The 26,533-nt window shown below is 49.2% G+C and overlaps 1 protein-coding gene across 1 annotated transcript in view; it reads right to left on the bottom strand.

Annotated features, from left to right (window-relative positions):
- Positions 1-2,842: 2,842 nt before the first annotated feature.
- The window catches only part of LMOD3 (leiomodin 3), a 36,561-nt gene continuing 12,870 nt past the window's right edge, over positions 2,843-26,533 (bottom strand). The window contains exon 3 of the mRNA XM_063941064.1: positions 2,843-5,057. Coding sequence (XP_063797134.1) covers positions 5,019-5,057 — 39 coding nt within the window. The 3' untranslated portion in view covers positions 2,843-5,018. The remainder of the gene's footprint in view (positions 5,058-26,533) is intronic.

Genomic DNA, 26,533 nt, shown 5'->3' with positions numbered 1-26,533 from the left:
AAAACAATATTCACATTTTTTACACATGGCTATCAGCCCTCCATCCGCCGCCCTTGGATGGGGGGACAGCCTCTGGCTTCACCCCTGGACCTCGGGTGGCTGGAGGGGGACACACCTTGATTTAAGGGCTTCCCATTCCTCCAGGGTACCCCGGCCAGGGGTGACTAGTTGGGTATGTAATGCCAGGGCCGCAGGGACCACTATAAAAGTGTCCCCCGGCTGTGGCATTATGTACCTGGCTAGTGGAGCCCGGTGCTGGTTTAAAAAATACGGGGGACCCCTACGCTTTTTGTCCCCCGTATTTTTGGAACCAGGACTAGGCGCAGAGCCCGGTGCTGGTTGATTAAATATGGGGAACCCCTGTAATTTTTCCCCCCATATTTTTTCAACCAGGACCGGCTCAAAGAGCCCGAGGCTGGTTATGCTTAGGAGGGGGGACCCAATGCAATTTTTCTATTCTGTTTTTACACTAAACAGACCCTTTCCCATAGATAACCATGCACAGATCTCACTGATCCGTGCATGGTTATCCAAACTCGACTGGAAAAAGCAGGTCTATTTTTTTGCTGCTTTTTTTAACGAATCGAAAAAAAAATACACCCGCAGTTGAGCACTCAGAAACTAACACCCAAATACGAATGAATAGTGAATACCCGTATTGTATGAAATAACAGCCGCGTTTGACCGATGGTCTATTCATTCGTATTTCAGAACTTTGCCAATCAAACCATTACGAATAGAGCAGACACTGCCGAGTTTTCTGCTTAGTGAATTCCTGGATTGGGACTTAGAAAAAAAAAAGACAAATCGGCCAAACTCGGATTTTTAGTAAATACAGGCCCATGTCTAGATGCACAGAATGCATTTGGCTCAGTGGCGTGGCTGTAACTCTATGGCATATTACATTGCAGACACTTGGGGGAGGTTTCAGTGACCGCATCACATTTTGTTATGACTCACTTGTCTAATGGATGAAACAATAGTGGCACTCGCCAGGGGTGTTCCGTGTCCCCTTTACTTTGTAATCTCATCTATGCTGAGGTACCTACAGAGTTGGCAGGGGACTCAGTTTATCTTTAAGTAGGAGGCATCACTCTTACGTAGGCAGTGAGGTCTATCACATAACCAGGGATTCTTATACTGAGAACATCCACCAATTGTATTCTATGAAGATCACGCACACAATTACTAATGCTAAGTGCATGGTGAGGTGCTGAGGCCATCTGTGTCTGTCCTATGGGGGGTAGAGATAGTCTCCTCAGAATTATTCTACTCCTGAAACGTATACCTCCTTCAAAGGGATCAGTAGGAGATCCCGCCGGATGAGATCCCGGCGGTCGGAATACCTAGACCGGGATCCCAACCGGCACAATCCCAACAGGGAGGCGAGCGGAACGCAGCCCTTTGCGGGCCTGCTGCGCTCGCCACGCTGTGGGCACGGTGCCTCGCTACGCTCTGCACACTAATTTATTCTTTCTCTATGGGTGTCATGGACACCCACAGAGGGAGAATATGTCGTGATTGTCCCGGTCGGGATCCCGGTATCAGGATTCCGACCGTCAGGATCCCGTCCGGCGGGATCTTGACCGCATCCCCCTTCAAACACTACCATAAAGGTCTATACACTAAAGCCTTGGAGAGAAATCAAGTGAACAGAGATAAAGTACCAGCCAATCAGCTCCTAGCTGCCATGTCACAGGCTGTGTTTGAAAAATGACAGTTAGGAGCTGATTGGCTGGTATTTTATCTCCAGCGACTTTTTCTCCATCCAAGGCTTAGTAAATAGACCCCATAGACCCCAAAGGGCCTGAACTAGAGCTGGACGTAGAAGGACACACAGCAGGAGGTTGCTGGTCTGTGACTTTATGCAAACGCAGATATAGAGGGAGATGTACTAAGCCGTGGAGAGTGATAAAGTTGAGAGAAAGAAACTGCCAACCAGTCAGCTCCTGTCATTTTTAAAACAGCCTGTAACATGACAGTTAAGAGCTGATTGGCTGGTACTTTCTCGCTCCACTTTATCACTTTTCAAGGCTTAGTACATCTCCCCCATAATCTCCTTCCCTTGTGTACATCCATGCTGCAGAATGTGCCAGGACTGACAGTACACGCAGTAATACTGACTGGTGTATCTTCAGATGCCACCATCAGTCGCACCATGGAAACTTGCATTCTACAGTTTCTCCATCTGACAATGGCCTCTTATCCTGTGGCACCGAGTCTGCGTGCGCAGCCACTTTCACTGACACTCCCATTACACGCCCATTAAATGGACAATTTTTGCCTGTATTTTTAGTCACTACTAGGGAAGCCAACCCTGGGCCATTTTTTCAATCCCAGGCATCGGGATTGAAAAATGGCCAATCCCGGGATTGGCTTTTAGCTATGTGGCCGCCCCCTCGCCCCACCCCACCCCGCACACATAACTCACCATATACCGGGGGCGAGCGGGTGGGGAACAACCTCTGATCTCTCCTGGCAGATCCCTACAGCAGATGACGGTGCAGCGTGACCTCTCACGCTGAGCTGTTGAGCCGGAAGAAGGAAGCCGGGCAGCGTCTGAGCATCCTGTGGATGCTCAACACTGATCTCTCAATCCCCGGGATTGGAGCTCGCAATCCCGGGATTGAATCCCGGCCATTTTTGGCCCTAAATCCCGGGATCCCGCCGATCCCGGGACTGGCTACCATAGTCACTACCCATGTACTTCCATCTCTTTTCCACAACATATCTGATACTGTGCGTCTGTATAGTAACAGCGCCTCTGTGTGTTTATTCTGGGTAATGCATGCGCTGTACAAGTTTGCTTGTTGACTTGGGGACTGATTTGTGTTTGTTTCAGTAAAGCAAAAAAAGTATATTTTATTACATTCGTTGCCATCTGCATTTAACAAAATTCTGTATTCATGTATAAATGGTAACTAATACGGTGATCACTCAGACATCTTCTTAGTTCACAACCACTTTTAAAAAGGAAAAAAAACAAACATCTGTTCAGACTTGAATACATTATTCACTTCCCAAATATCCAGGTATCTCGTTCTTGTCAGATTTCCCTTAATTCCAGATGTTGCGGATCAGCGGTGCTCGGTACCAAATAGTTGATGTTATCTGTAACTGCTTCAAATATGTTGTAATAAAAGTTTTCCTCACTAATTCATGATGTGCATGAGGTTTGTGCTGAGAGAAAATTACATGGCCTCAATTGGATTTTCCTGCTATCCATGCCAAATGCACCCATATATCTGCCGTTGGAATACAGTATGTTATATGTTGATAGTTCCATTACAGAAGGAATATCATTGTATCACAAAACTTCCTATACTGTGACAGAACTTTAGTGCAACCATTGCCTATGCACACGGAAGCAGCCATTTTGTGGAATTAAGCCATTTTCATAGGAATGAAGCCTATCACTGGAAAGCAATGAGATGATTGAGGCACTTGATGGGTCAAATCCATATTATGAGAGCGCAACCTATCAATTCTGCCATATGGTGTCACTGATTCCTAGAAAATTCATATTCTGCACTTCTAATACTATAAGCTGAGCCCACAAAATGGCTGCCACCATGTGTGTGGATGACCTTTGATCCTGTTCTATAAACTAATATCCCCTCCACCTCCACACAGTTGTGTTATATATCTCCTGGCAGTGCTATGGTTTACCTATGACTGCTGTTATCATGAGCTGTGAAGCCAAATTTTGGAGGTGGGTGTCTTTCAGGATGACAGTGGCCTCGTCCAAAAAGCATCTGTGGTCACCCAAATGGTTTGGTATCTTTTTACTGGCACCACTGCATATAATGCCATCCTATGCATTACAGAATACACACTATGGGGTATAGTTACTAATGGTTAATTTTCTGCTTCAGTCCATTTTAAGATGATTTGTTGGTGCATTGGACAATCAGGTATTACTAAAGTAAAAACCGACTCAATCTCCAGAAATCCAACTTCACACACAAATAAAATTACAAATGGACCAACATTACTTCTCTATAGACATCAGTAGGAAAATGTCATTTACTAAGAGTCGATTTGAAAATAGACCCTCAATAGAACCAAAAATCAACCAAAAATCACCATTTTCAATAGAACCATCAGAAATTTGATTTTTAATTCATGTGGAATTTTCTGAAACCTCAATATGATGGGAAAAACATGGGAGAGAATTATGTGGGGGACTCTGGATGCATAAATCATGGTTTAAAATATTGTGGATATGTAAAGTAGCCCAGGAATGAAGGTGTTTGTGGGTAATACAGTGCATGGGACGTGTTGGCCAATAGGAATGCTTTTGTATAATTTTGTCTACTTTGAGTAAATTTTTGGATCAGTTGAGGGTGGTTCTATTCTGGTCAATTTTAAATAGACCCAAAATTGACTTTTAATAAATATACCCCCACTCCACTAGGGTAGCCAATCCTGGGCCATTTTTTCAATCCCGGGTATCAAGATTGAAAAATGGTAAATCCTGAGATTCCCAGGATACCCGGGATTGGCTTTTTTCCTGTGTGTCTGCCCATCCGCCCCACCTCTCCCCACCTGCCCCGCCCCACCCACAAATCTCACCATACTATGGGGGCAGGCGGATGGGACACTTCCTTCGGGCTCGGCGGCGGGTGATGGCGGGTGGTTGACTGCACAGCGTGACCTCTGACTTCACGTCACGCTGCGCAGGGGGAGCTGGGCAGCGTCTGAGTCTCCTGGGGACGCTCAACACTGCCTGGCTTTAAAAACACAAAGGGCCGCCAGATTGAATCCCGGCCGATTTTTGTCCTAAATCCCAGGATCCCGCCGATCCCAGTATGGCCTCCCTAACCCCTACATGTCTCTTTTGTGCTCTTTCACTGAATAGGTTGGTTACAGATACCGTGTTAAAAATTCATACAAATCATTCTTCTCTTTCATGTGCTGTGTTGATCCCATACAACTAACTATATTCTCCCCTATTGTTTTCAGATGATCACTGGAAGCAATATTTGGACAGTCTATATGTAAAGAGCTTCTGATACTCAGTTCTGGGGTGACTCCAGTTCTTTGGGTAGCGGAACCTGTATAAAACAAGAATTCAGACTCAGTCATTTTAGGTTTTCACACAATGGGGGTAATTCCAAGTTGATCGCAGCAGGATTTTTGATAGCAATTGGGCAAAACCATGTGCACTGCAGGGGAGGCAGATATAACATGTGCAGAGAGAGTTAGATTTGGGTGGGGTGTGTTCAATCTGCAATCTAATTTGCAGTGTAAAAATAAAGCAGTCAGTATTTACCCTGCACAGAAATAAAATAACCCACCCAAATCTAACTCTTTTTGCACATGTTATATCTGCCTCCCCTGCAGTGCACATGGTTTTGCCCAATTGCTATCAAAAATCCTGCTGCGATCAACTTGGATTTACCCCCAATGATAACAATATTATGTATGTGGTTTTGTTCTGGTGTTAATAAAGTTTTGCATTATTATACAATTGGCATTTATGTTGTTTAATATAATGTTGCTACTTTTTATTAGAATATGTTTAGAAATGATTATTATCCTGCCCCAGTATTTTGGCTAAAGTTTAAGTAGACTTTGGAGAAACAGACAAAACGGATTTTCAAGGGGAAAGTGTTATTATGTAATACAGTATAATTTGTCTCAAAAGAGACACAAATCAGATGGAGGATAGAATAGGCAACTTCTAACAACCAAATGGGTTATATCACATGCACCCTTTAAAATCCAGGAATGCAAATTAATTCATATGGTGCATTCAACGTAAAGAATATGGGCATTCTATGCAATATAAAGGAGATCAAGAAAATAATGTATTAAAAAGACATAAGGCCTTATTCAGATTTGTTAGCAAACCAAAAAAGCACAATAATGGGCAAAACCATGTTGCACTGCAGTTGGGGCAGATGCAACATGTGCAGGGCCAGATTAAAGGAGGGACGATAGGGGCGACCGTCCTGGGGCCCCCACACTTTAGGGGCCCCCTCATGCTGTCCCACACAATCGACCGCAGGCACTGCCTCCAAGACCCTGGCGCTGCCTCTCAGTCTCCTTTGACAGTTCCCCGGCAGGCTCAGGGAGGCGCCACCAGCAGGTATCCTCCCTCAGCAGCTGCTTCAGAGTGACTTCTCCACACTGCCACCAGGTTTTGTACTGCCTGGACCTCCGCAGCAGCGCGGCTCCCTTCTTTACAGTGTGCCCTCTCATAAAGTGAAGCTCCGTTCCCTGACAGGAGACCCGGCTAGCGCTGCTCATCTCGCCAGCAGTCCCCTCGTGGGTCAGTGAGTCCCGTTTCATAAAGTCTCCTCTGGGGTCTCAAATGTCTCCAGCCTCACCACGTGGGTCCCCTGCAGTTGGCTTCACTGAGTCCTAATAGTTACCCCACAGCTGGAGCAGGTGAGGAGGGGGGTATAACTTACCCCTCATGCGGTCCCACACAATCTCTTCATATGCGCATGTGCATGTATATTATATATATATATATATATATATATATATATATATATATATTTATATGCCGCCACTCAATCCCAATTGCAGTATATATTGGCCTCAGTGACTTCTTGAGACAATGGCAGTGGACAGGTATATGGACACTATACGTAGCAGCACAATAAAAACACAGTAGTGTAAATTCCTGGCGCAAAAGGTTATCAGCCCAATCTAGATCCTCAACGGATCCGTCCAAATAACAGATCAAAACAATAATCAACAAAAAACAGTGAGAGGATAGATCAAAGGCGATAACAAAGCAAATAAATTGTGATATACGTCACATGTTAGGGTGTCCTTTCGGATGATCACTCTTTGAATTGTCTCATGATATCCAGATATCAAACATGAAAAATAGAGAGATAGTACACATATATGGGTGGTATTGCTTTAAACACTAATTGAACAGCCTATAAGTGTCCAGAAAAGGAAAGCCTAAAGTGCCGGACCCAATTTGATAGTAGATGAGGATAGTATCTCGCCACCGCTCCACCGATATTCGTGAACAATCCCCCTCCAAAGTGAGTGGGGTACGTTATTTGGAGTAGCTTCCTTTCTGCCTTATATCACGTGGGATACAGCATTAAAAGATACCTTTATACACTTGTTCTTATCCATTTTGATGTGAGTTTCGGTACGTCCACAAATATCGGTGGAGCGGTGGCGAGATACTATCCTCCAGGGCCATAACTACGTGTGTGCCAAGGGGGCTTGGCACACAGCGCAGTTGCCCTGGGGGCGCAACGGCCAACGGCATGTAATGAGTCAAATTGACTCATTACATGCCGCCTCTGTGTGCGCCGCGCTGTGGAGGGGAAGAGACCAGCGCCGAGCAGCGGAGAGAAGGAGGAGGAGGGAGGGGGAGCAGGGAGCCGCAGCAGCGCTATTTGATTGGTAGTAAGCACCGCTGCTGCATCCCCCTCTCCTTCTGTATTGGCTGCCCGGCGCTGCTATGGATGCTGGGATGCGGTTCCTCCATCCCAGCATCCATAGCAGCGCCAGGCAACCAATACAGAAGGAGAGGGGGATGCTGCAGCGGCGCTTACTACCAATCAAATAGCGCTGCTGCGGCTGCAATCCCCCCTCCCTCCTCCTCCTTCTCACCTCACGCAGCCTGCACTGAGAGGGAGCTGCACGAGGAGCCTGTCAGCGGGGAGAAGGTAAGTATGTCTCTCTCTCTCTCTCTCTCTCTCTCTCTCTCTCTCTCTCAGGGGGACACCGTCTGCCGCAATGTGTAAAATGGGGTCCTGGCTGCCGCAATGTATAAAAAGGGGGTCTGGCTGCCGCAATGTGTAAAAAGGGGGCCTGGCTGCCGCAATGTGTAAAAAGGGGTCCTGGCTGCCGCAATGTGTAAAAAGGGGTCCTGGCTGCCACAATGTATAAAAAGGGGGTCTGGCTGCCGCAATGTCTAAAAAGGGGGACTGGCTGCCACAATGTATAAAAAGGGGGTCTGGCTGCCGCAATGTGTAAAAAAGGGGCCTGGCTGCCGCAATGTGTAAAGAGGGGGCCTTGCTGCCGCAATGTGTAAAAAGGGGGACGCTGTCTGCTGTAATGTATAAAAGGGTCTCTACCTGGTGTAGTGGCGCTACTGTGCAGCGTAATTTGAATAATGTAGACTACTGTGCACCGTAGTATGAATTGCTGTTATTTTGTGGCCACGCCCCTTCCCTGTGAAGCCACGCCCCTATAATTTTTTTGCGCGCCTGCGGCGCGCCCTGCCCCTGTCTTGCATGGGGGGGGGGGGGGCGCCACTGTCGTTTCTTGCACACAGCGCTAAAATGGCTAGTTACGGCACTGCTATCCTCATCTACTATCAAATTGGGTCCGGCACTTTAGGCTTTCCTTTTCTGGACACTTATAGGCTGTTCAATTAGTGTTTAAAGCAATACCACCCATATATGTGTACTATCTCTCTTTTTTTCATGTTTGATATCTGGATATCATGAGACAATTCAAAGAGTGATCATCCGAAAGGACACCCTAACATGTGACGTATATCACAATTTATTTGCTTTGTTATTGCCTTTGATCTATCCTCTCACTGTTTTTTGTTGACTATACGTAGCAGCACTCAAAGGACTTTTCAATTAAATGTAGATATAAGCATCAAGCACCTTAAATCATCAACTTTTCAGTTTTTTTATTAAAACTTTCATCAGGACTATCTTGGTGAAAGTTTTAATTAATAAAACTGAAACGTTGATATTATTTAAGGTGCTTGCTGCTTATATCTACATTTAGTTGAAAAGTCCTTTGAGTGCCACTACGTATAATGGGCGTCATTCCGACCCGTTCGCACACTGCAATTTGTCACAGCAGTGCGAACGGGTCACAACTGCGCAGGCGCGGCGGCCGCATTGCGCATGGGTGTCGTTGCCGCCAGCAGAAAAAGTGATTGCAACGGCAATCGCAAGAAGATTGACAGGCGGGTGGCGTTCCAGGGCGTCAACTGACCGTTTTCCAGACGTGGTGAGCTAAACGCAGACGTGTCCAGGCGTTTGGAGGGCGGATGTCTGAAGTCAATTCCGGGACCTTCGTCGCTGGATCCGTCGGACAGGGTTAGTAAGTCTGACCCTGGTCTTGTTTTGCAGGAAACTTTTTTAGCATAGCAGGGCTGCACAAGCGATCGCAGCCCTACTATGCTAACATACACTCCCCCATAAGCGGCGTCAAGTTGATCACACGAGCAGCAAAAAGTTGCTACGTGCAATCAACTCGGAATGACCCCAATGTGTGTGTCTCTCTCTCTCTCTCACTCTCTCTATATATATATACACATACATATCTCCTATATAATAGCCCAGATCTGTGACTTTGTGATTCATTTGCTAACGCTGGGCGGAGTCACAACACTGGGCGGAGTTAGTCAAATGAGTCACAGATCTGGCCAAATCTACAGGAGACTAGGAGCAGAAGCAGATGGTATGGGCATGGCACAGGCAGGGGTGCAGACCTCCCAGCTTTCTGCAGGAGCTTTCTTCAGGCAGAAGGAGGGACACACACTCAGCGAAAAGGGGGCGTCGCTTCATGGGAGGGCCCCCGTTTTCGTCAGTGAGGGGGCATGCCCAGCGCTCTGTGAGCTGCTGGCATGCCCCCAGGGGCTGATTATGAGTCCAGGGGGCCCAGGGCACTTGAGACAGGGGAGCCCTATCTCATTGCTGTGCCTGCTGTGGGGTTGGGGGCGTGGCCTAATCGCGGGACGCGCTGCCACGCCCCCTTATGCAAATTCGGATTGAAATTAATTTTTTTAATGGAATTTTGGCCCCTCAGCTAGGGCTAAATCCAGAGGAGGTGGTCGCTCCCCCCTACACACCCGCACAGGGAGAAGAAAGCAGGGAGACTGCTGCCTCCCTGCAACACCACAGACCTGCCAATATGCAGCAGCGTGTGCTGACTGTAGCACAATGCTGCCGTTGTTGCTGGCAGGAGGGGGGGGGGGACTTCAGAGCTGGGACAGAGCTACTCCAGCCGGGGGGGCCCCTAAAACTGTGGGGCCAACGGTACGTACCCCCTGCCCCCCCTTAATCCAGCTCTGCTGCTGGAACCCCCCCTTAATCCGTACCCCCTGATGCCCCCTCTCCCTCTGTCTCCACTATTCACCGCTGCTCTGCTAAGCAGAACAGCGAGTACAGGAGCTTTCCAACTGCCCCCCCCCCCCACCGCGGGACACTGCGACCCGCGGGTGGGACAGCGGGACAGACCCCAAAAATGGGAATGTCCCCCGAAAATCGGGACATTTGGGAGGTATGGGGGTGTGTGAGGGGTATGTCATACAGACAGACGGGCACCGGCTCACTGTGTGCTTGACCCCCCACATCGGCATACTCAGCAGGGTCTCTCTGGCGCGGAGGAGCATCACTTTCTGGCACACTCCACGCTTCTTAGCTGCAGTTTTGTGGGGCACCTGCCGCTGTGCAGGTTCCATACTGCCTCTGTTATCTCCAGCCCCGGCAACCCCACCGCTAGCTGCAGCGCTGCCACCCGCAGTCAGGTGCGCCCAGCTCATTCACACACTTTAGCTGGCGGGTAGCGCTGCAGAATTCCGAGCTGCTTGCAGGCTCCGACCCACTCCTCCCTCCAGCCGCAGCATCTCCTGGGAGCTAACCAGTCACTCCCAGTCTCCCCTTACCACTGTGCCCGGCAGCCGCGAGGTTCGCGCCACGTGCATGCTATGACCCCCTCCTCCCTCCAGCCGCAGCATCTCCTGGGAGCTAACCAGTCATTTCCAGTCTCACCTTACCACAGTGCCCGGCAGCTGCGCGAGGTCTGCGGTGTGTGACGGAGGAGGGGGGGAGGGATGCGGACGGGCAGAGGAAGCAGGACTACAGCCTAAGAGAGTCAGCCATGCCAAGTCTCCAGCAGCAGCAGATCCCAACAGGTTGGAGTGGAACAGCAGCAGCCAGCAGCAGTGACTCCGGTAAGACACATCTGTCTGTCACCACTGTTTTGTCCCTAATACCAATCTCTCCCGTGCCCTGTGTTCTGTCATGTCCCTGTCACCCCTGGCCTTGCCCTGCCACCCTTATCCTGGCCCTTTCACCCTTATCATGGCCCTGTCACCCTTATGCTGGCCCTGTTACCCCTATCCTGGCCCTGTCACCCCTGTGCTTGCCCTGTCAACCCTATACTGGCCCCGTCACCCCTGTCCTGGTCCTGCCGCCCCTACCCTGGCCCTATCACCCCTATCCTGTCCCTGTCATTTCTGTCCTGGCCTCGTCGCCTCTGTCCTGGCCCCGTCATCCCTGTCCTGGCCCCGTCACCCCTGTCCTGGCCCCGTCAACCCTGTTCTGATCCTGTCACCCCTGTCCTGGCCCTGTTACTGCATACCCTACAACTACCTTTTATGGCATGTACAGTACCCGCAGCGCCTCCAGACCTCTCCCCAATGCACCACACCTCCGCACCTTCCCCTCCACCACATGCGGCACTCCACCCCTCCCCCACATGCTGTGCCTCCAGACCCCCTTCACCACCCGCGGCTCCCACTCCTCTGCCCCTTCACCACCCACAGCACCTCCAGGCCCCCTCCACCATTCACCCCCCCTCCACCCGCAGCATCTGCAGACACCCTCCTCTATCCGCGGTCCCCCCCTCCCCCACCCCTCCCCCACCAATGGCACCCCCGCACCTGCCCCTCCACCACCTCCGGACCTCCTTTCCCATCCGCCCCACCACCCGTACTTGCCCCTACCCTACCCATGGTGCCTGCGGTCCCCTACCCCACCCCCGGCACTCCCGTCCCTTCCCATCCCACAGCACCTCCGGAACCCTTCACCCATCCACAACATCCCCACACAGCCTATAGTGAAGGAGAGGGACAGCTGCAGCAGCGCCACCACCAATTACATAGCGCTGTTGCGGATCCCTCCTCCTCCTTCTCCCCTGCCTGGGATCTGCCAGCACAGAGGAGCCTGTGAGCCAGCGGAGACAGTAAGTATATCTGTTCTATCTATCTATCTATTCTGTCTGTATGCCTTAATGTGTAAAAAGGGGGACGCGGTCTGCCGTAATGTGTAAAAAGGGGGATGCTGTCTGCTGTAATGTGTAAAGAGGGGATGCTGTCTGCCGTAATGTGTAAAAAGGGGACGCTGTCTGCCGTAATGTGTAAAAAGGGGACGCTGTCTGTCGTAATGAACATCCCACAGACAACCTTTCTGTTCACACACAGAATATAAAATGGAGTAGGCATGGTCATAGTTGCCAATGATGGCAGGTCTCAGCTGATGGTTGTTTTTTTTATCTCAGCCCATGGCCCCACCCCTCCCTGTCACATCACTTAGCCTATTTCCCGATTTGGCTGCCGCTGTCCAATAACTAACTGCAGGGAGGTCCATCAATATTTTAAACCAGTGGCTCAAACTGTGTGCTGTGGCACCCTGGGGTGCCTCGGGACACTTGCAGGGGTGCCTTTGATTGGTGGTCCAGGACCAATTCAAATTATTTATGGTCAATGTAAAAAGCTGTTGGCTGTCAATTATAAAATATGTGGACAAACAGAAGCAAATCGTGTCCCTTACATCACCCCACAATTGAACTTAAGGATGACATATAAACACAATTTACTTAATTTAGTATTTCTTTCAAAAATTTTCAATAAGAAACTCATGGCCTAGGGGTGCTGTGAAAAATATTCTGATACTCTAGGGCACCATGATTCAGAAAAGTTTGTGAACCACAGTTTCAAACCATCAGTTTCCTGCCAACGGTACAGTACCATGTATGCAAAACTCTGATGGCAACATAAGGGTCTATTCAATGGGAGTCGGAATTGCCGTCTAGTCGTAAAGATGGCAGTTTCCAACTTTTTGTGGTCGAATCAGGATTCGACCTATTCAATGGGGCTGCCGTTTTTTCCGACTTGTTGACAATTTCGACTTGCCGGAAAACACGTGGATCGGCGGATTAGCCATGGTGTTTTGTCGGATTTGCGGCCAATGTCAATCCGACTTTAAAAAGAGTCGGCATGGCATTGTCGAAAATGGGCAAAACCAGTCTGATTTGCCCGCAAATTGACTGGAGAGGATCCGACATGTATTGAATACCCCCAATAGATGAAGAACTTTAATAGTGACGGCTGAAGCCGCGGTACACAATGGGATCAGAGCTACTGCTATTGCTGGAGCTGCTGCCACTCCATCCTCCCGGCATCCCCTGCGTGGCTCCCTACCAGGAGGAGGTATGTCTCTGGCCCCGCCTGTAAAATGTAGGGACACTGCGCTGCTGCACCAGCCAAGGAGGAGGTGGAGGAGCGGGGCAGAGCTGCAGCACAGGGGACGGGTGAGACAAAGATAGTCTGTCCAGCGGCTATAATATATATCAGCGGACAACAGATATGCGTCTGGCAGGCAGCGCTGCAGCTGGCGGTGGCCAATCAGGGGGGATGCGGGGCCAATCAGGGGGGATGCGGATGGTGCGCCCACAGCGTCAAATGCGCTGTGTGCGAAGCATCATCTGCCCACACCTAGTTTCAGCCCTGCACCAATACACATATACACATACAAATACACCAATGCACATATACACACAGGGCTGTCTTTTCGCATGGGCTCAATGGGCTCTTGCCCAAGGGCCCCAGGAGTAAAAGAGCCCTAGGCTGATAGCTGTGGGTCCCCTCTTTCCAGGGTGTCGAAATCGAAAATATTACAGCCATACACATCACGTACTTATTCTGCCGTGCGCGCACATACTTGCAGGTTGCGTATAACCGCGCACGTGGTGGTGCGTATTAGCGCGTCGTATGAGTAATTACGGTAGCATTTGTATTCGCATGGAAAAGCCACAAAGACATATTTCATACTTAATCCACATAGTGCACAATTTACACATAGCCCACATGTACCACACCAGCGATTTATACTTGCTTGAAATGTATAACAACAAAGGGATTCACCTTTACAGGATATAAGGGGACAGCATTAGGTTATGAGGTGGTGTTTGGTATCCAGCTATAAGTTATTTTAAGAGCAATATTCCAGTAGCAGTTTGCAGAAGATAGCACGCTCCTGCGCATAGATATGCGCAGGAACAGAATATTAATATTAACTGTATTTACTGTACTCCTGATATTCGGCGGGAACCCAGTGGAGACCAACTGCAAGTACACCTGGACCAGGCATCGCCCACCTATTCAAACCAACCTATGACCCCTCCTGTACTGTAAATGACCAGCCCTTTGACCTATATGTGAAGAGTTTACAGTTTCTATTGTATCAGGATTTGAACAAATGTATAAAAGTCAAGCTGCCTGGGTGGTCAGACACATTGTCTGAAGGTCATCTATCTTGATTGACTGAGGACCGGGTGGCGCTGGCGAAACAAACTTATGTATCATTGATTGTAGCCTGTATCGCTTATTGTGATTGTATTACTATTGTAACCCCCTTTTAGTAAATAACTGCTGGTGGGTCAGATCCCAACATATTTTAAATACAATTGGTGTCGTGTCCCTTTTCCTGCTAAGGTTTAAAGTGTATTTCAGCCACACGTGTAGCTGCATTGTGCTTACAGCGTGTCGGAGTATGTGTACGTAAAGTGTGTGCTTTGTACGTCCGTGCCGCGTGTGTACGCAAAGTGCGTACACGGTATGGGCCTGTGTACGTGTTATGATTCCAGCACTCCTGACCAGAGGAGATCTAATGACAATGACCAGAGCGCTGGAATGGAATGCTGGTAACGGGAGCAGGAAAGACTAGTTGCCCCTGGCGCCCTAACTCTATTGTCTCACCCGTGCTATCGGAGATCCCTTGCGAGACTATGGTTTCTTGAGCCCATGGCAGCCACGTTTGAAGGGCGGATTATGTCTGCCCAACTCCGGTGCCCCCCGGTCTTAATGAGAGACAAAGGGAAATCCGAGGCAGGATGATAACAAGAGGACCTCTGACTGACAACAGGCCAGGGGCAACAAGCTAACTAGCAAAGACCTGAAGTATGGCCCTCATTCCGAGTTGTTCGCTCGCAAGGCGATTTTAGCAGAGTTGCTCACGCTAAGCCGCCGCATACTGGGAGTGTATCTTAGCATCTTAAAATTGCGAACGATGTATTCGCAATATTGCGATTACAAACTTCTTAGCAGTTTCAGAGTAGCTTCTGACTTACTCGGCATCTGCGATCAGTTCAGTGCTTGTCGTTCCTGGTTTGACGTCACAAACACACCCAGCGTTCGCCCAGACACTCCCCCGTTTCTCCGGCCACTCCTGCGTTTTTTCCGGAAACGGTAGCGTTTTTTCCCACACGCCCATAAAACGGCCTGTTTCCGCCCAGTAACACCCATTTCCTGTCAATCACACTACGATCGCCGGAGCGATGAAAAAGCCGTGAGTAAAAATACTATCTTCATAGCAAATTTACTTGGCGCAGTCGCAGTGCGGACATTGCGCATGCGCACTAAGCGGAAAATCGCTGCGATGCGATGAAATTTACAGAGCGAACGACTCGGAATGAGGGCCTATGTGCGGAAAAACCGCCAGGGAAAAGGACAACCAAAAATCCACTTGTCCAATATTCCTACCCAGCACCGCCGGATACCAGAGTGGACCTGTGGAAGCGGAACCCTCCGCAAAATGCTCCAAAACACAAATAATAAATGGTAAAGCGGCCAAGCCGCAACACACGGCAAAGCCGCGACTCACGAACACCACTGGATGTTAAACGGTGATCAGTCAGGACTCCAGGAACAAGATGACAACTTCCGAGTACAGGACTACTGAAGACTGGAACGACCGGATACAGCAAGACTGGAAACAGACTCTCAGCAAACAAGGACAGCATGCAGGAAGCTATTACCGGCGTCTGTGAGAAGCCCTGGGAGTGCATATAAACAGGAGTCCTCCAATCAGCTGCTGACAGGGCTGATTACATAAATGCCGTGCAGCTGCCTTGCCGCACGGCCAGGAAACAGGTGCACAATCATTTTAACTGGACCCATCAGCGGGGAACGCGGTCCGCCAGTGGCGTCCCTGTTGCTAGGGTCCGTGCGGCTCAGTGCGCCCGGCGTCTAGCGTTGCCAGGGAGCCGGCGGCTGTACGCGTACGGCATCCCTGGTTGCTAGGCGCCAGGCCGCACCGACGAGCGGACCCCGGCGCCTAACAGTACCCCCCCCCCCTTGAGGAGGGGTCAAGGAACCCCTAAAGCCAGGCTTCCGAGGAAATTCCCGAAAAAATGCCCTCTTGAGCCTCGGGGCATGAAGATCCTTATCCAGGACCCAAGACCTTTCCTCTGGACCATAGCCTCTCCAGTGAACCAGAAAATAAAGCCTGCCCCGGGACAATTTGGAATCGAGAACCTTCTCCACCAGGAACTCCTGTTCTCCCTGTACATCCACTGGAGATCTTCCCTGAGAGATCTTCCGAGGAAATCTACTGGAAGAAACGTATGGTTTCAACAGGGAGCAATGAAACGTATTTCCAATCCGGAGAGATCTTGGTAAACGTAACCGGAAAGCAACTGGGTTGACTTTTTTAATAATATGAAATGGTCCAATAAATTTGGGTCCCAATCTAGCCGAGGATTGTCGAAGTCTAATGTTACGAGTCGACAACCATACCCTATCTCCCACCTTAAAAGTGCAAGGACGTCGGAGCCTGTCAGAAAAAAATTTCTCTCGAAAGGCCGTTTTTCTGAGAGCAAGGTGCACTTTTTTCCAAATGGCTCTGAGATGGGAGGTTAAGGTTAGCAAGGAAACTGAGAAATGTTGAAAAAAAGAATTAGCTCTGGGGTGAAAACCAAAAACTGAAAAGAATGGAGACACATTAGTGGAGGAATGACAAGAATTATTGTAAGCAAACTCCGCCAATGGAAGAAACTCAGACCAATCATTCTGGAGTTTGGCTGAGTACAAACGCAAATACTGTTTCAATGATTGGTTAACTCGCTCGGTTTGCCCGTTGGATTGGGGGTGGTAACCGGATGTTAATGACAATTTCATCTTTAATGAAGCACAAAAACACTTCCAGAATTGTGCAATGAATTGTGGACCCCGATCAGAAACAATATCAGTGGGCAACCCATGAAGTCTGAAAACATGGCGGAGAAACAAAACTGCCAATCCTTGGGCAGATGGCAGTCGGGGAAGAGCAATGAAATGAGCCATCTTGCTAAAACGGTCCACTACCACCCATATGACTCGGAATCCTGCTGAAAGGGGAAGGTCTACCACAAAATCCATGGAAATATGAGACCATGGCCTGAGGGGGACATTTAAGGGCATAAGTTGCCCGATAGGCAAGGAACGGGGAACCTTATGCTGTGCACAAACCTGACATGAAAAAACAAACTCCTTAACGTCTTTAGAAAGACCAGGCCACCATACTGAGCGGGAGACTAACTCCAAAGTCTTAGAGATCCCCGGATGCCTGGAAATTTTGTTATCATGGAACTCAGTCAAAACAGTAGCTCTCAAAAACTCAGGGACGTAAAGACGACCAGCAGGAGTATTTCCAGGAGCTTGGTGTTGAAGCTGTTTTAACTGGGTAAATAAATCTTGTGTGAGGCCTGCCCAAATGACTGAAGATGGAAGTATGGGAGTAACAGGACTGTTATTGTGAACTGGAAGAAAACTGCGTGACAGGGCATCCGCCTTGGTATTCTTGGAACCTGGCCTGAAAGTGATAATAAATTTGAAACGAGTAAAGAATAAAGCCCAACGAGCCTGCCGGGCATTCAGCCGCTTAGCTGATTCGATGTATTGCAGGTTTTTATGGTCAGTCAAAACTGTAATAGTATGTGTTGCTCCCTCCAGCCAATGCCTCCACTCCTCGAAAGCCCATTTTATTGCCAGTAACTCCCGGTTACCAACGTCATAGTTGGATTCAGCGGAGGAGAATTTCCTGGACATAAAGGCACAAGGATGTAGTTCCAGAGACTCCGGATCCTTTTGAGATAGGATAGCCCCCACTCCAACCTCCGAGGCATCAACCTCCACAATGAAGGGCAATTCTGGATTGGGATGTCTGAGGACTGGAGCCGAGACAAAAGCTTGTTTCAGGGCCCGAAAGGACAACTCAGCTTCACGCGACCAGTTGGTAGGAACCGCTCCTTTCTTTGTCAGAGCCACAATGGGAGCAACCAGGTCGGAAAAAGAATGAATGAACCTCCTATAATAATTCGCAAACCCTAAAAAGCGCTGAATTGCTTTTAAATTGGTGGGTTGCGCCCAACTAAGGATGGCCTGGAGCTTCTTAGGTTCCATGAAAAATCCCCGAGGGGAAATAATGTACCCTAAAAAAGATACTTCCGTGACATGAAACTCACATTTCTCCAGCTTGGCATATAGATGATTCTCACGTAACTTTTGAAGAACCTGACGCACCTGGGTAACATGTTGTTCAATTGAGTCAGAATAAATCAGGATGTCGTCTAAGTAAACGACCACGAATTTCACTAGGAAGTCACGGAGCACATCGTTAATGAGGTCCTGGAAAACTGCTGGAGCGTTAGACAAGCCGAACGGCATCACCAGGTATTCGTAGTGACTCGACTGAGTACTGAAGGCCGTCTTTCACTCATCTCCAGACTTGATTCGGATGAGGTTATACGCTCCTCTTAGGTCAATTTTAGAAAAAATCACAGCCGAACGCAGCTGATCAAAGAGGACAGAAATCAGCGGCAGAGGATAAGTATTTTTAACTGAGATTTTATTCAGGGCTCTAAAGTCAATGCAAGGTCTAAGCGAGCCATCCTTTTTCTCCACAAAGAAGAAGCCTGCACTTAAAGGAGATTTTGATGGCCTAATAAATCCTTTCCCTAGGCTCTCCTTAACATAATCATTCATGGCCGCAGTTTCTGGCCCGGATAAAGCATATAACCTTCCCTTTGGCAATGCGGCACCAGGAATTAGCTCAATAGCACAATCATTAGGCCGATGTGGAGGCAGAATGTCTGCATTGCCCTTGGAGAACACATCGGCAAACTCTTGGTATTCCACGGGAATGAGTTCAGGAATGGCAGCTGCTATTCTGACTGGAAACGTAATACATTCCTTATCACCGCCAATCAATGGTGGGATTATGAAAGGCCAGCCAAGGGTGACCCAGAACCACTGGAACTGCTGGGCAATGGGTAAGGAAGAACTCGATTTTTTCAGAATGAAGAGCTCCTACCGTAAGTAGTACAGGGGGTGTACAGAGGGAAATAACCCCATTGGACAGTGGACTCCCATCTAAGCCATGCATGGTGACACACCTACCCAAAGATAACTGAGGAATGCCTAAGGCCTTAGCCCAAGTTAAATCCATAAAGTTTCCTGCAGCTCCACTGTCAACAAAAGCCGACACCGAAGAACTGAGGCTGCCAAAGGAAACTTTAGCTGGGACTAAAAGGGAGTTATTCGAGGAGATAAGCTGCAGACCTAGGTGAACCCCCTCCCAATTCACCTGGTCGAGGCGTTTCCCGACTTGTTCGGACAATTACGAGCAAAATGTCCCTTACCCCCACAGTACAAACAAAGACCAGAGTTTTGCCTTCTGGCTCTTTCCTCAGGAGACAGCCGGGAGAGACCCATCTGCATGGGCTCCTCTACGTCCTCAGGAATGGAATATACACATGGAGTTGACCTGACAGGAGCTCCTTTTTCAGCCCTCCGCTCTCTGAGACGACGATCAATCTTAATAGAAAGCTCCATGAGTTTATCGAGAGTCTCAGGAGCGGGATACTGAAGGAGACTGTCTTTTATAGACTCTGATAAGCCGAGGCGAAACTGACTGCGCAGGGCTGGGTCATTCCAGCCACAGTGGTTCGACCAACGGCGAAACTCCATACAATAAACCTCTGCAGGATTCCTACCCTGTCTGAGAGCGCGCAACTGACCTTCAGCGGATGCCTCTCTATCAGGGTCATCACACAATAGCCCTAAAGACCCAAAAAAGGCGTCTACTGACAACAAGGCCGGATCCTCTGCTTTCAAACCAAGTGCCCAGGTCTGAGGATCCCCCTGGAGCAAAGAAATAATAATCCCAACCCGCTGAGATTCAGTACCCGAGGAGATCGGTCTTAAATGAAAATAAAGTTTACAGGATTCTTTAAAATTAAAAAACTCTTTCCTATCACCAGAAAAACGGTCAGGCAAATGCATCTTTGGTTCAGGGACTACCTTCGGGGAAGTTCGCAAAAGATCTTCCTGCGACTTCACCCGAAGGGAAAGATCCTGAACCATCTGAGTAAGTTCTTGAATCTGGCCGACTAAGAGCTGACCAGGATTTGGCCCTAAACCTGTTGGATTCATGAGGCCGATAAACTCTTACAAAACTGAATGAGAAAAAAATTAAACCCCGTTTAATTTTAAGTTTTGGTGTGGCCGGTAATAATGTTATGATTCCAGCACTCCTGACCAGAGGAGATCTAACGACAATGACCAGAGCGCTGGAATGGAATGCTGGTAACGGGAGCAGGAAAGACTAGTTGCCCCTGGCGCCCTAACTCTATTGTCTCGCCCGTGCTATCGGAGATCCCTTGCGAGACTATGGTTTCTTGAGCCCATGGCAGCCACGTTTGAAGGGCGGATTATGTCTGCCCAACTCCGGTGCCCCCCGGTCTTAATGAGAGACAAAGGGAAATCCGAGGCAGGATGATAACAAGAGGACCTCTGACTGACAACAGACCAGGGGCAACAAGCTAACTAGCAAAGACCTAAAGTATGTGCGGAAAAACCGCCAGGGAAAAGGACAACCAAAAATCCACTTGTCCAATACTCCTACCCAGCACCGCCGGATACCAGAGTGGACCTGTGGAAGCGGAACCCTCCGCAAAATGCTCCAAAACAAAAATAATAAATGGTAAAGCGGCCAAGCCGCAACACACGGCAAAGCCGCGACTCACGAACACCACTGGATGTTAAACGGTGATCAGTCAGGACTCCAGGAACAAGATGACAACTTCCGAGTACAGGACTACTGAAGACTGGAACGACCGGATACAGCAAGACTGGAAACAGACTCTCAGCAAACAAGGACAGCATGCAGGAAGCTATTACCGGCGTCTGTGAGAAGCCCTGGGAGTGCATATAAACAGGAGTCCTCCAATCAGCTGCTGACAGGGCTGATTACATAAATGCCGTGCAGCTGCCTTGCTGCACGGCCAGGAAACAGGTGCACAATCATTTTAACTGGACCCAGCAACGGGGAACGCGGTCCGCCAGTGGCGTCCCTGTTGCTAGGGTCCGTGCGGCTCAGTGCGCCCGGCGTCTAGCGTTGCCAGGGAGCCGGCGGCTGTACGCGTACGGCGTCCCTGGTTGCTAGGCGCCGGGCCGCACCGACGAGCGGACCCCGGCGCCTAACAGTACGCTAACTGGGTAAAAAGTACGAAGGTTAAGGATTACATCCAGCGGCCGCAGTGGCTCAAATTTTAGTGTAAAAGGTATAGCTTTTCTGTCCTGTAAGTTAATCAGCTTTAACAAGGGGTACCAGATTTTTGAAAATCGGCCCTGTGGAACCGGAGATATCTGACTTCAAAGCAGTTGTCCCCATCCAAGCCTGTTAATTGCTCTTCCCAGCCAGATATCTCGGGTTCTGTCTGACTTAAGACCCATACACACTGGGCGATTTTGAGCTGAAAGCAGCTCACTTTTGGTGTTTTGAGCTGCTGTCAGCTCAAAGCCGCCCAGTGTGTATGGACAAGCGATGAACGGTGAACGCTGATGCGTGCTCCCACTTCATCGCTCTAAGCCGCCGTTCATCTACTGGTATTACCAGTAGATGAACGGCGGGGTGAGCGGCTTTCCATAGTGGCTGGTCAGGGGGGAAAAGTGCTCAGTGTTTATGCACTGAGCACTTTTCAGCCCAGCGATGTCAGCGATCATCGCTGTGCATACACGCTGGGCAAAAACGCCCAGTGTGTGTGTATGCACCTTTAGAGTTTTTCTGAGGGTAAACTCCAAAATCTGTGACTCTCCGCTTTTGGTGGACACTGGCAGTCTCTACTCAGCCCAGAACCAGAGATATCAGCCTCCCAGCAGCTGGACCCTGCTCCAGCTCCACACGCCTGGTATCCAGTTTTATACTTTCGTTGGTGGATTGCTCTAGCTCCTGAACTCTGATTCCCATGTCCCCAGTACCTCCTGAAAGGTGGGACTCTCTCGTTTTTTTAATTCCATTAAAGCTAAGAAATCTATTTCCAGGAACCGGAGATATCTGCAGTAAACCAAGCTGCCCTCCCACCAGAAAATTATAAATATTAAGCCCAGTCCACTATACACCCCTCCCCTGCGTATTAAACATCCCCTACTATCCTGGAAGTCATGTACCGGGGCCCCTTCATTCAGCCCAATGCCCCCTTCTACAGTTTAGTGTTCTCCTTCCTGCCCCATCTGTGCAGTAAAGGAGTAATCATCAGAAATTATTTCTCCAGGTCCTACATGCTGAGCGGAAGATAGAACACCCCCTACCACCCGCAGGACATGAAAGCTGCCGCTGATAGCACCCCCCACTCCTACCGCTGGAGGATGTGTAGGGGCCCCAGTGCATTGCTGTGCCCAGGGGCCTACACTGCTGTTAAGACCGCTCTGTATACACATACAAATACAAAAGCTACTACAATAGTCAGGGAGCAGGATAGGAGGGAAGAGACCTGCAGTATGCTGTACAGGACCACCTGCTGCTGCTACCACCGGCCGGCGCAACCAGTAGCGGATCTTGCCACGGGCAAGCAGTACTTTTGCCCGGGGCGCCGCCTTCCGGAGGGCGCTGGCGCCATCCGGAGGGCGCCGCACCATGGTAAGATCCGCCACTGCTGTGCCCTCCGCTGCCCGCTGTGTCCCCCCGGCTCCTGCGGCTCTGGTCCCGTGAAGGGAACTAGACGCGTAGCGTCTAGTTTCCCTTCGCAAAGAGGACCATTACTGAGCGGTGCGCGATGACGTCATCGCGCACCGCACAGCAAAGGTCCTCTCCGCGAAGGGAACTAGACACTACGCGTCTAGTTTCCCTTCGCGGAGAGGACCTTTTGCTGTGCGGTGCGCGATGACGTCATCCCGCACCGCTCGGCATTTAAGCGGCGCTTCTGCTGTACAGGGGGCGTGACTGACCACGCCCCCTGTAGTAAGCCATGCCCCCATTCCCTGCCCGGGGCGCCGAGGGCATTCGAACCGGCCCTGGGCGCAACCACAACCAGACCTCCACCTACCCTCCCCAGGAGCAACTCACCATCTACAGTATTCTTCAGTGCACTCTCCGCCCGCTGCAAGCCCTCATCATTCAGGACTGCTCCTCTCCCTGAGTGTGTCACCATGACATGTCATTCGCAGGGACGACAGCACAACACAGAGAGTAGAGACCGGGAGAGGAGATAGAGCAGCACCCGACAGCTGTCCAGAATCTAAGCGCCGGTCACGCGATACACACCCCATGCATGATAATGTACCAGATTAATAACAGCAATGCACCCCTGTGGGACAAACTAACCCTGATACAACATTACAGGCACTGTAAATACAGAACAAGTTGCTTTAATAGAACATACTACTCACTAATTTGCCTCACAACAGGCCAAGCATTGTACAGAATCCAATCGGAATATCACATGTTGTATAGATTGTCCGTTCACTTTCTACACATTGTTTACATTGTCCAGACATTGGGGGTCATTCAGACCGGATCGCCCGCTAGCGTCTTTTGCAGCACTGCGATCAGGTCAGAACTGGGGTGTGTTCAAACTGAAATCTAAATTGCAGTGTAAAAATAAAGGTATCCGGACTTCAGGTCGACAGCAAAAAAGGTCGACACACCTTAGGTCGACGCCAATTGGTCGACACACCTTAGGTCGCAATGGACAAAAGGTCGACGTGGACAAAAGGTCGACAGGAACAAGGTCGACATGGAAAAAGGTCGACATGAGTTTTTCAGGATTTTTTTCTTTCTTGGAACCTTTTCATACTTAACGATCCACGTGGACTACGATTGGAACGGTAACCTGTGCCGAGCAAAGCGGTAGCGGAGCGAAGGCACCATGCCTGAAGCATGGCGAGCGAAGCGAGTCATGCGAGGGGACGCGGTGCACTAATTGGGGTTCCCGGTCACTCTACGAAGAAAACGACACCAAAAAAACATAAAAAACTCATGTCGACCTTTTTCCATGTCGGCCTTGTTCCTGTCGACCATTTGTCCATGTCGACTTTTGTCAATGTCGACCTCAGGTGTGTCAACCAATTGGCGTCGACCTAAGGTGTGTCGACCTTTTTGCTGTCGACCCTGAGTCCCAGACCCAAAAATAAAGCAGCCAGTATTTACACTGCACAGAAACAAAATAACCCGTCCAAATCTAACTCTCTCTGCACATGTTACATCTGCCCCCTCCACGCAGTGCACATGGTTTGGCCCAACTGCTAATAAATTTGCTGCTAAGATTCACTCCCAGAAGCGCAGGGGACTTACCGGAGGTGAGTGTGGTTTGTATGGGATAAGATGATGTCCAGTGGAAATAAAAGGGAACGATACGAATGATGTTATAAAGAAACCTTTTGATGTACATCTCACATGGTGTGGAGGTCAGTGTAGAGGTGCGATCCTTTGTTGGAACGAAGAGTCCTAGAAACTTTGTAGAAATCACTACCCCTATAGGGATATTGCTCGGAAGAATTTGGAATTTGAACTATCTAATCTTTCATTTTTAGTAGCGCTTGTGGACTACTCTATTTCTCCTTTTATGTATATATGAGGAGACCTGCAAAACATGCACTGTGTGGGGTCCTGAGGACCGAGTTTGAGAACCTGTGTACTAAAGATATGTAATGTACCACAGGCAGCAGAAAAAGTGCACACGCATATTTACACTAAGGCAGTGAGCAGGGAGTCTGGGGGGGTCATTCAGAGCTGATATAGCACATCTACGATCAGTTTCTCTGACATGCGGGGGCGGACAGCCCGACATGCGGGGCGGACATGCCCAGCATGTCCGCCCCGCATGTCAGGCTGAGTAGCTCCCTGCCAGCGCAGCTGCTGCGCACCCTAGATGCTCTGGCAGGCGGCTACTCGCCGTGTCGCAGCGGCTGCGTGTGACGTCATGCAGCCACCTCGGCCTACCCCCGCAATGGTCCAAAAACACTTGTGTTGTCCGGACAGCACCCTGTCCCGCCCCTGTCAATCAGCTGTTAGTATCTCACTGGGCCTATCCGGGGTGCGCGGGCGCACTCCACAAAGGGCCTCAGACAGCGATCGCTGCCGCTGCAGCAATCCAGTCTGTATTACCCCCTTTGCTCTGCAGTCTGTCTGCAGAGCCAATAGACTGTAAGGTGCTGCTGATATCCGAGCACAGATTATTGCATCTGTCGGACATGCTGGAAGATGTTTCGGATATACACTGTGTAATTATCAGCCAATTATGGACTGGACCCCCTTATAATTGCACCGAATACGGTCATTAGGTCGAACACTATTGGTCGGCATTCATTAGGTCGACATGGTCATGAGGTCGACATGGAAAAAGGTCAACATGAGTTTAAAAAAAAAAACATTTCATATTTTTTTTAACTTTTTCATACTTTACGATCCACGTGGACTACGATTTGGAATGATAACCTGTACCGAGCGCAGCGGTAACGGAGCGAGGCACCTTGCCCGAAGCTCGCTCACCATGCGAGGAGACACGGTGCACTAATTGGGGTTCCCCGTCACTTTACGAAGAAAACGACAGCAAAAAAAGTCAAAAAACTCATGTCGACCTTTTTCCATGTTGACCTAGTACACGTCAACCTAAGTCTTGTCGACCTAATGACCCATACCCAATTGCACAGTGCATGCCCCTCATCAGACATGGGAGAGTTTAGCAATTGGCAGCGAGCCTGTGGGTGTGACTACGAGAGCGCACTTTCTAACTTATAGTTGTTTAAATAACAAAAATAAGAGTCTGAAATTCTGTTTCTGATCATTAAGGAAATACAATGGTTTGACTTTCCGTTCTTACAATTAACATATATAAAATAAAAATGAGTGCCAAGTAAGGCGTCCTTTAGTTCTACCGGTACTCCCAGTATATAACACACATAAGTAGTGGCAATGCACAAGAAGATGACCAATATAATGTCCATCAAAAATGGCCAACAGTTTTAGTAATGCCCAATACGATGCCTGTCTGCAGTCATGATGTACAATAAGACAATTCAACACAAAGGGGCAGATTTATCAAATCTTGGAGAGAGACAACGGCCCTCATTCCGAGTTGTTCGCTCGCTGCTAATTTTTGCAGAATTGCTAATAGGCTAAAATCCGGCAGTTCTGCGCATGCGTATGCACAGCAGGGCGCACGCGCTGAACAAATTTACACAAAACCATGCTATTTTACTCACAGGCGAACAAAGCTTTTCAATCGCTCTGCTGATTGACAGGAGGTAGGTGTTTCTGGGCGGAAACTGGCTGTTTTTAGGGAGTGTGCTAAAAAACGCAGGCGTGCCAGGTAAAAACGCAGGAGTGGCTGGACAAACGGGGGAGTGGCTGGTCGGACGCTGGGCGTGTTTGTGACATCAAACCAGGAACTAAACGGACTGAGGTGATCGCAATCTAGGAGTAGGTCTGGAGCTACTCAGAAACTGCAAGAAAATTGCTTTCGTTAGCAATTCTGCTAA

This window comes from Pseudophryne corroboree, chromosome 9, assembly GCF_028390025.1.
Source record: "Pseudophryne corroboree isolate aPseCor3 chromosome 9, aPseCor3.hap2, whole genome shotgun sequence".
In the NCBI taxonomy this organism is placed as follows: domain Eukaryota; kingdom Metazoa; phylum Chordata; class Amphibia; order Anura; family Myobatrachidae; genus Pseudophryne; species Pseudophryne corroboree.
Note: the sequence above shows the minus strand (reverse complement) of the source record. Positions and strands in the feature narration are given on the sequence as shown.